This window comes from Silene latifolia, chromosome 2 (genome assembly GCF_048544455.1).
Source record: "Silene latifolia isolate original U9 population chromosome 2, ASM4854445v1, whole genome shotgun sequence".
NCBI classification, from domain to species: Eukaryota; Viridiplantae; Streptophyta; class Magnoliopsida; order Caryophyllales; family Caryophyllaceae; genus Silene; species Silene latifolia.
In genome coordinates, this window is record NC_133527.1 from 145694981 (window position 1) to 145705535 (window position 10555).

The 10555-nt window shown below is 33.5% G+C and overlaps 1 protein-coding gene across 1 annotated transcript; it reads right to left on the reverse strand.

Moving 5' to 3' along the window:
* Window positions 1–7160: 7160 nt before the first annotated feature.
* LOC141641429 (uncharacterized) lies at window positions 7161–9580 on the reverse strand. The gene is made up of 8 exons (XM_074450089.1): window positions 9425–9580; window positions 9082–9352; window positions 8918–9002; window positions 8702–8829; window positions 8081–8342; window positions 7802–7922; window positions 7536–7715; window positions 7161–7316 (listed from the first exon to the last, which is right to left on the reverse strand). The coding sequence occupies exons 1-8, from the start codon at window positions 9578–9580 to the stop codon at window positions 7161–7163; spliced, it is 1359 nt and encodes a 452-aa protein (XP_074306190.1).
* Window positions 9581–10555: the final 975 nt, after the last annotated feature.

The following is a 10555-nucleotide window of genomic DNA, read 5'->3' on the forward strand; positions in this document are numbered from 1 at the left end:
AAAAACTTTAATATATGTATTAAAATATTAACAATTAAAAATAAATAAGTACCGTTCGTAATGTCAGATACCGGTACTCGAGGATTTGACATTAATTGTGGCGTATTGTCCGTAATCATCAAGTTTCTTTGTGCTATCTGAACACCTATATTGGTCAAGTATAACGGCAAAGACGAATTATGTCAAACGTTATATTTTAATGTACATTTTCAAAGTGTAAACTACGTGGACCGTATGTAAACACATCCCGAACAAATATAAAAGCCCACACGATATCAAAGTTGGGCTGACAACAATACAATTTGGGTTCAAGCTTTGTAGAATTCACGTCCAACCCAAGATCATAAAAAACCCTAATAATAACCCCTACTATATATACCCATCCCCACCCATGAAACCCTAATTTTTCCGTCTCACATTCCATTACATGCCTCCGTCTTTTTCTCCCTCCCTCTCTCTCTGCTTCACTCTCTGACTAAAAAACTTAGTTCTCTCAGTAAAAATTACACACTCCCATCTCCTTCCTCGTGCTTCCTAATTCAGATTAGAAACTCTTCATTCTCCTATCTCTTCTTCCCGCATGCAGACGGTCATCCATGAAGATGGTGAAGGTCCAAATCTTGTTCTTAGGAGCATTTATTGAAGATATTCTATTAATGGTAAGTTCAATTTTCCTCTCTTCTTTTATGTTATTTCCGCCGCATAATAAATTAATTTTAAATTATATTCGAGTTTTTTAAAATGGTTGTTTATATTGTTACATCTATCAATTGTATGACATATTTGAGTTATGCTAATTACAAAATCGACATAGAAAAAATTATTTAAGTTCAATTTCACTGCTTGCTTATTTACAATGAGTTTTTATTAGATCTGTGAGTTTATTAGATTTACACATGCTATTAACAATTTAAAATCATTTTTTCTTAATATTTATTGCATTTTTTTTCGTAATTTAGTAGATCTGTTGATTATGGATCTAAATAATGCAAAATGATCTGTGCGTTTTGTTTTTGTTAATTTTTATTGCGCTTATTGAAGATGTTTTATACATGCCGTTTTTGTTAAATATTAATTGCGTTAATATGAAAATGATGATTTAGAATTTTTTTTAAATACCATTAGTCTTCGTATAAGTTCATAATTATAGATTTGTGCTTTGTTGCTTGTTTTTTGAGATGTAAAGTATTAATTCTGACTATTGGATATGTGGTTGTTTTATTGTTTTTCGAGTACTCATAGATCTATGATTGTCAACCAAAATAATGTACATGTATGTTTATTTCAGATATTTTAAAAACCCAATCATTCAAGTATGCTGCGTTTTTGGTGATTTTACAAATAAAAACCCTAGATTCATTTATTAAATTTCCATACTGTCACAATTTTGAGACGTCTTTTGGTGTTTGTAATGAATATCATAAAGTTGTACAGTTGTGTGCATTCATTCATGTCCTGTTTTCAATGAATTCATATGATTATTTTGTCCATTTAATTGAATATATTAATGATTCAATTTGTTGTAATTTTCAAAATTACTTTGACCATTTTTATTGAAAGTATTTTTTAATTAAATGGACAAAATAATTAATGTCACCTAACCTAACACAATATATTTTACCTGGCCCAACCCAATCCATTATGACCTAACCCATTATAAATTGTGTTTAGACCTGGACAACCCAATCTGGGTAGAACCTTACCCAAACTTAGATACCCCCAATTGTGGACTGACTAATTCCAAACTGACCTTCCCAAACCCACAAATGGGTTAACCCGAACAACCCATCATGGGTTAACCCATTCAACCTGATGCACTCATTCACACTTAACTTGACAAAGAAAAACGTCTAATGTTGCATTTTATTATATTTTTCAGATCTAAAATTGAAAAGTTAGTGAAAATAATTTTTCCATGTTTTTTATGATTATTTTATTAAAAAACGATAAACCGCAACATTGTTTTTCCGGAAAATTTTCGAAATTTTTAACCTAAGATTTTGAACATTATGAGTGTCATGGAATTTTTCCAGAATGTTCATGAGTTTAAATTTCAAAATTTGAATTTATTTGAAATTTTGTGATTTATTTGAAGTTTAATAGCTTATTTTGTAATTTTTGGTCCATTTATGAACAATTTTATAAAATATGGGTTAATTATGGTCAAATTATTAGTGAAGACTAAATTTTGTGTCCTAAGAGGTTAGGGTAATTAACTTATGCATAAATATGAGTTTATGTATTTTTGTGATTATAAAATGTTGAAATCACGCAAATCCGTAAAAACCGAGTAATATACGATATTGGCTATTTAAAGGCGATTTAGCATAAAATTGAGCATGTTCATACATATTATAATGCTGCATTTTCTTTATGATTGTCATAATTTTAATTTATGTAATTTTTGAATTATGTAATTTTACTTAGTATGGCCTTAGATTTTAATTGGTATTTCCCGAAATGTATGGGAATATCGATTCGGTTGTAATTTTATTGTGATCTCGTATCACCGTTTTGTAATTTAATAGATTTATTTTATTTTAGTTACAAATGTATAATAGGAAATTATGTAATTTATTATGTAATTTTATTCATTCCGGAGTTCCAAAAGACGGATTTCTTCAAGAATGGCGATACATAAAGACGGTGTTACCTCGAGATGCGTGCCACAACCGAAGTTCAAGGGACCAATGGAGTTGGTTTCCGAATATGTAATAGTTAAATAGTTTTTCTATTTTAGGAAAGGCCATACTAGGATTTATTTATTTATTTTTATGCTTGCATTTTATTTTATGTCACATGCATCGCTAAATCGCCATAACTAAACATGCATTGTCTTTTATCGAGTCTATCGACCGTGTCAATTCAAATTATCCTAGTTCACCGCTTTAGTTCACTTAAAACGTGATAGATAATAATTGACATGACCTCTCGCTAAAACAATAAATTGAGACATAGCCTTACCAAATAGTAGAAACCATGAAAACCTATTTCGCGAGGGAGTGCACTCGGCTACCCCGGGTTACAAACCTTGTTACGTAGGGGAAGTGGGTGATGAATGTTAATCCACCGAATTCATGTTGATAAGGGATGTATCGGCTACCCCGTGCCCAAGTTGATGTGGGTTTGGATAATGGACACATTTATTCGTAATTTGGATTGAACTCAACAAAAGTAATTGATAAGGGTTGCATCGGCTACCCCGTGCCCTTGTTGATGTGTTTTGGGCTATAGATAAACATTAGAGTAATTTTATCGACCAAGAGTTCTAAAAGTAGAATCGATTAAAAGGTTAATCCACCGAGTTATATTGATAAAGGTTGCATCGGCTACCCCGTGCCTAAGTCAATATGAATTTGGGTCTTGGAATCATTTATCTAGTTGGGTAGAGGTCACTAGAAAATGCATAAAACTTGTTTAAATCATACATTTTTACGAGTAACATTAAAACGACAATTGTTTTACTCCTTATATTTTGTTTTGTAGACCACTTCTTTTTCATAACAAATGGCAACATCAACACCAACTCCTAATGCTACACCACTTGCTACTTCATCTTGGCTCCGATCCTTTATGGATCGATGTAAACTTGAAAAGAATGGGTCAAATTTCTCCGATTGGGATGCCCAACTCAAATTAGCCGCCGAAGGTGACGACAAGCTTCGTTACCTTACCGAGGCCTCTCCACCCGAACCCTCCACTAGGTCCACCGCGGCCACTAGGGAAGCCTATGAGACTTACCAAAAGGAGTCCGCCGCAATGAAAAATGTCTTAATATTTGCGATGGAGGCGGACCTCCAAAGGAGAGCCTTCAAAATGGGCAATGCTAATGAGATTTACTCCAAACTTGTGACCATGTTTTCACAAACTCCGCGGATCGTCCAATATGAGGCGGCCGCGACATTCTTTGATCTCGACTTCAAAGAGGGCCAAAAGGTTAGCCCTCATGTGCTCAAACTCATGGAGCTTGTCGAGACCTTGAAAATTCAAAAGGTTGAAATCCCCAAAGAACTCATCGTAGATAGGATTCTACACTCCTTGTCCAAAGTCAAGGCATATGTGCAATTCGGGTGAATTTTAACATGCAAGACAAGGATGTGTCTCATGAGGAGTTGCACAAGTTACTTGTGCAAGCCGAGAGGGACATGGGGTTAAATGTGAACCCTCCCAAGGATGTGCTTAACATAAGCACAAAGAGTAAGGGGAAGTTCAAGAAGAGTGGAAGAAAGGGTAAAAAGCAAGCTCCTACATTCACCAAAGCTAAGTCTTGTGAAGCTAGCACCTCCAAAGTCAAGAAGGGTCCTCTTGATAAATGCCATTATTGTAATGGCATGGGACATTGGAAAAGAAATTGTTCCAAATACCTTGGTGATATCAAAGCTGGAAAGATCACTCCAAAGAGGTAAATGACTAACCTTCTTTTATGTTTCTAAATTCAACTATGGTATTATGATGCAAAGTTGTGATAATGTATCTCCCTTTTTATTGTAAATAGGGCCTCCACCAAGCAAAGACAAGGGAAAAGAAAAACAAGCATGAGAAACCATGGAGAAGCTAAGGATAGCTTTTATGGAGCTTTGTTTTTCATTGTCTTATTTTAAAGTTATGTTTTGGATTTTAGAACTTTAAGTTTCCGTGTTCGACATGGAAAAGTATTTTGGATAATGGTTTGTATTTTGGATGATGGTGACTTGGTTTGCAACCCAAGTCACCCGTTTTATCATTTATCCTTTATGTTCTAAATTTTCATCTTTAAATGCTTGCTCTTAGGAACGTAAGATTATTCACTTAAAGTGATCTAATAGACAAATATAATGACGGGTTTCATTATATGTCCACATGCTTAAGGCTTGTGTATGATCATTTATGAAGCAATTTTGAGTCTATGAACTCTCTTAAAGGAATGTCAATCACCAAGAACACATATGAAATCAATAACTATTATTCTATCTATGAGATAATTCTCCTTATACTTCAACATCATTAATTTGTGTCTCATATGCTATCTTTGAATCTATAGTGTATTTATTCTAAAGATAGAGTGGGAGAAAAATGAGGACACAACACACAAGGCAAGATAACATCATTAATTTGTGTCTCATATGCTATCTTTGAATCTATGAGTTTACCCTGACCCAACCAAACCCGAACTTGACGTAGCCCAACCCAACATACATAGCCCAACCCAACAAACATAGCCCAACCCAACCCAACAACAGTCCTAACCCAACCCAACCCAACATGGGTTTGACCCAACCAAAACCCAACTTGGGTTGACCCAACCCAACCCATTTGGTTGACCCAACCCAACCTAACATGTTGACCTAATCCAATCCAACCCAACCTAACACGTTGACCTAACCCAATCCAACCCAACTTAACACGTTGATTTAACCCAATCCAACCCAACCTGACTCGTTGATCAAACCCAACCCAACCCAACCTAACTCGTTCACCAAACCTAACCCAGCCTCTGGGTTTCACCTAACTCAATCCAACCCAATGGGTTTGACCTAACTCAATCTGACCCAACCCAACCCATCCTAACTTGGTACAACCTGACCTAAATTAAGCTGGTCTGATCTGACACAACACAACCTCGATCACTTTAGATGCTTTCAAACCTCTACTTCAGTTAAGGCGGCCAAAATTTATCAGTTCGTTGTTTATAATTGTGAAGTTTATTTACTTTGAATTGTTAGTTTTAATCTAATGTTAAGAAACTATACTAACAATTGTTCAACACTTTATTACAGATACTATATAGACATCTTCATTTGTGAAAAGTTAAGTATGTTTGCTAATTTTATTTTTGTACTATGCATTTAAATTGTATATTATCCTTTCTACAAAAATATTGAACTCACCTTCCTAAATTTTGCTTGTTTCAGAAATAATCTGAAGCTTCCAAATTCTATGTTAAGTTAAGTTTAACCATTTTATATTTTTGAAACTTCTCTTTTTAAGAAATTCTCATGAGCATTATATTATTGTAACTAGATGGAGTGATGCATATTGTTCATAAAAGACAAATGGAAAGTTAAGTTACCATCAACACTTTGTAACTAATTTATTAATTTATACATAAAAATTAGGAAACATACTGTTCTCTTTGTTTGTCGCCTACTGTCTTCCTCTTTTTTTCCTGCTTCTACTTGTATTCCCATTTTCCATGTTAAACACAACAATGTTTGAATGCTTTCCACGTTGATTTTACAAAAGTAGTGCAACTGTTGACAAATTTTTATTGCTTATCTATGCATATTTGTTTGATTGATTCTTACTGTATAAAAAAAAATCCTGGGAATTGTTTGACTAACAATTTATTTCTACTTTTAACAATAACTACTTAAGTTTAGCCCACAATGCCCCACTTATTTATAAACTGCATTTAGTGAGTCATTGTCAATTTAACATAACTGTTCCAACCGTCATTAAGATGAACCAAACGGAACATTTTTTTACGGAATTTTTTGTTCTCTCGTTCCCCGACTAATTAATGTACTCGTCTATTTGAAACAGTTGTTGTAAAATTGTACGATTTTCTCTATCTGATTTCTTAATTCGATGATTTTTAATTTATGTCACTTGAGATTAAACAAACTGTCCCGTTTTATTTCCAGAACATTATGTGTACTCGTGCTTTGTCTAATTAATGTACCATAGTACTGTTTTTTGAAAAAAACTTGAGTCATTACTTTAATTATTAATGACTAATAACATGTATCATAAACTGGAAATGAAAAGTAAAGAAATATATTAGATAATGTTGAGAAAATTACATTAAAGCTTCGTGAATTTCAAATAAAATAGTACATAGTACATAAATAAGGTTTATTTAATGATGTTGCTAGCTTATCCAGTATGATTCATCTTTGCCTTCTACTTGCTTGCTGATTTTATATTGCATCCAATCGTTGCTGTCCATAAAGCTCTATCTTTGAAGAGTAGTTGCATCCGTTTGCCCTTCAGCTTCTTTGATTTTTTGCATTATAAACTTGCTACACATCTACCTTATCTATGACTACCTAAATTATTCTATTACAACTTGAAATTAAATTGGTCCAAAACAGTACGGAAAACCAAACAAAGTCCTAAAACAAAAACACAAAGGTCCTTAAAAACGTGGTCCATGAATTGCTTAAAACTTGAAATGTTTTTTAGAACGCCAAAGGCTGCTTGCCCATCTTAATTTCCTTCAATTTTGTTGCAGATGATTTATCAGATACCTCAGCCATCAGCACGACTCCTTTATGTGGTGTGATCTCTACAGAATTCAGCACAGGTTCAGACTCAACTATCTCTCTCATTTGCTCCTAAAAAAAATGATTACTGAAAAAAAAAACATTTGTAATAGAATTGTAGTTGACAGCAGAAATTTCAATTCAATTCACCATCATTGAGTCTGTTTTTGTTGTGTCCCTTGTTGAAGTTGAAATTGCTTGTTCCTAAAACAGAGGACGATATTTATTTATTAGTTAATGAAAACTACAAATGTTAAGTTATTATAAATCAGTCACTACTTGATGTCATACCTTTCTTGCATTATTCATGGCATCCCACTTAGCAATTGTTCTTGGATCATCACATAAACTGATCACCCCATATGAGTTCGATTTTTGGTCAATGTTAAACAACTGATTAACCCTTATTTTTGCCACAAATGTCCTTTCAAGTAAAGGCCTGAAATCTGGGGGAGGGACGAGAGTGTAGATCTGAAATGATATGTAAACATTAATCAATAACATTATAACTTGCTTTTATATTTCTGCAATTTGTATCTAAATGAGTTTATAGTTACCTCATCTTCATCAAGGATTGCTTGTGCTATTTTACCGAGCAATTCAGCCATTACATCATCCCAAATAATGAATTCAACCAAATCTGGAGCTTCATATGTAACAAAAAACTTAACTTGAAACCTGCAAGACAGTTTTTGTTTAAAATGTATTCAATTTTATACTTGTTTGAAGAACTATTGAATAAGCTATTAGTAATTGTTTAAACCTTGGCATTGGTGATGGCACGCCCAAACCCTTCATTGTGCAATTGTTGTTAACTTTTTCCTTTTTCACAATACCACAACCCATCTTCCCCTTGCTTCACTTTTGATCTGCATTCTTTGCATGAGTAGTAGTACCAACTATTACCAGATGTATCTAATTCAAGAATCTTTGCCATTGTGACATATGCCCCTCCTTTGGTTAAATTTGTTATCTCAGTTAACGTTTTGATGTTTGCACTTGTGAGGATGGTACGCAGCAGTTTCTGGAGCCCCAAAGATGGTCTCATCACCATCTGGAAAACTAGTAAGGAAAATGGTGTAATTAAGTTAAGGTAAGCTGAAATGGGAAAGTAAAAAAAATTAAATTTAAAGTGTATTTGGACTGTATTTTTCTGGACTTTCATTTTGTTGTGTATTTTTCTCGTCATTAACTGTGTTTGCATTTACGTTTGCCCTAAAGACGATCTCATCACATAAAATGGATTTAATTGTCATACCTATTATTGAACACATTCACCTCATTCATGTTTGGATTAACCAATATCTTCGTTGCACCTCATGTTGATGTGATGCTAACTTCTCCTGTATAGAACATATTGAGTGAATGTTATTCCAACATTTTTTTTGTATACTTTGTATGTAATCAAAGTGCTTGTGTTGCTGAATTTGTTTTTTTGCATGACCAGAATTTTATACCTTCATAAACAGAACGTCTCACGAATAGCATAACCAACGTTGGCTTTTGTTTGTTAATGAACTCTTGCTCAATTTCTGAAATTTGATCAACATAGTCCCCAAACAATGAGCAGCACAACTGCTGGTTCCTGAAAAGACAGTTTGTAATGATTATGTTATGATTGTGTTAAGTTTAATATATCGTTTATAGGAGATAGGTCATTAGAGTAAACTTACAGATTATTGCCCAAAACAATAGTCCTCCTCCTCTTGCCATGGCTGTCTTTTATCGGATAAACGTGCTCCAATCTTCCAATTACATCTGACCCAAAATTTTTGACTCTTGTTAGTTAACATTTATGATACATATATGAAAACAAAATCTAGCAATTGTTGCTTACCAATATAAAGTCTATCCGACATTGCACCAATGACCACCTCATTGAAAGTGTAGAAAGCATGGCTAGACAGTGGTATCTCTACATTAGGAATGGGTACCACCCTAGTGCTGTACTCGAACCAAATCTTGCACGGGTGATATGTTGCCATGTCAAGTCCCACTCGGTTTGATGATATGCTGAACCTTCTGATTTTGTATGTGCTCCCTTCATTAAGGTGCTCTAAGAAAAGCCGAGTAAGCCTCTGGTTGATTGATGCTTGAATTGTGTCTCCCTGAATTCATACATATTAGTTCATCACTTGTCACAATCGTTTAAAAATTGCCACATAAATAAGGAGACTTACATTTTGGTCGATTAGGATGAGTTCTACCCCTTTCATGTCATTAGGCTTTGTCTCTGACTTTCTGTACCACAATCTCATAACCTGAACAGTTAGTTGCTCCGTCCTCACAGTTTCTTTGGTGATGCTCGAAATTGGAATACTCTGGATGTGTGCCATTATCTCAAGCTTTTGTTTTTCTTTGCAATGTTAAGTTTTGTGTGAGATACTCTGGATGTTTTCACTCCTATTTATAAGCCAACATAACCTCTTATTAAACCCTAACTTCCCCACTACTGCCATTAGCCCACAACTCCACTCCTTGAAAACTGCTGTAACTGTTGCCATGACATATTTAACTGCATATGCCATTATTTCAGAATAATCTGATTCTCTGATTTTCATGCAGTTTCTGATTTGAAGTTTGCACGGTCCAAGTGTATTTATCATGACGATATTAACGTTGCCTATCATTCGTACTTGTCGAAGTAGAAATTACTCGGTAGCCTATCATTGTCATCTTCCGAATTCGGAGTGCGAGACTTATAGTAAAATTGCCAGAATTTTTGCTCCAAGTACATAAATCTTCGGTGATGAACGACTTTATATACAGATCTGAGAGGATTATTTTTTTTTAAAAACAACATATTTTAAAGTTTTTTGACTGTTTACTTATCGTGTTATTATTATTAAAAAAATATTTCTTAAAACAATTGTGAATTATTTACTAAAAAAAAATTTAAAATTTTTTTATTAAAACATTTTTAATAACTTATAAATTAAATTTAAATTTATTTGTTTTTTTAGAGTAAAAAAAAATTAAAATTTGCTTTAAATGCTAGTTGAAGACTAAATTAACTCGGTAGCCTATCATTGTCACCTACCACTTTCGGTGTGCGCGGCTGATAGTTAAGTTGCCGAGTTTTATACTCCAAGTAAATACTCCGTCATGATTTATTTTTTAAACAAAAATTATTGTACCATGTAGCTTTAAAAAATTATGTATGTAATTCATTCGCGTTATATGTTCTATCCCGTAATTAAATGTAATTCCTTCTCGTAATTATGTAATTTTATTATTATTTAATTTTTTTAAAAAAATTATGTAATTCAAGTTCATTTATTCCGATTTGTAATTCATTCTACTTATATGTT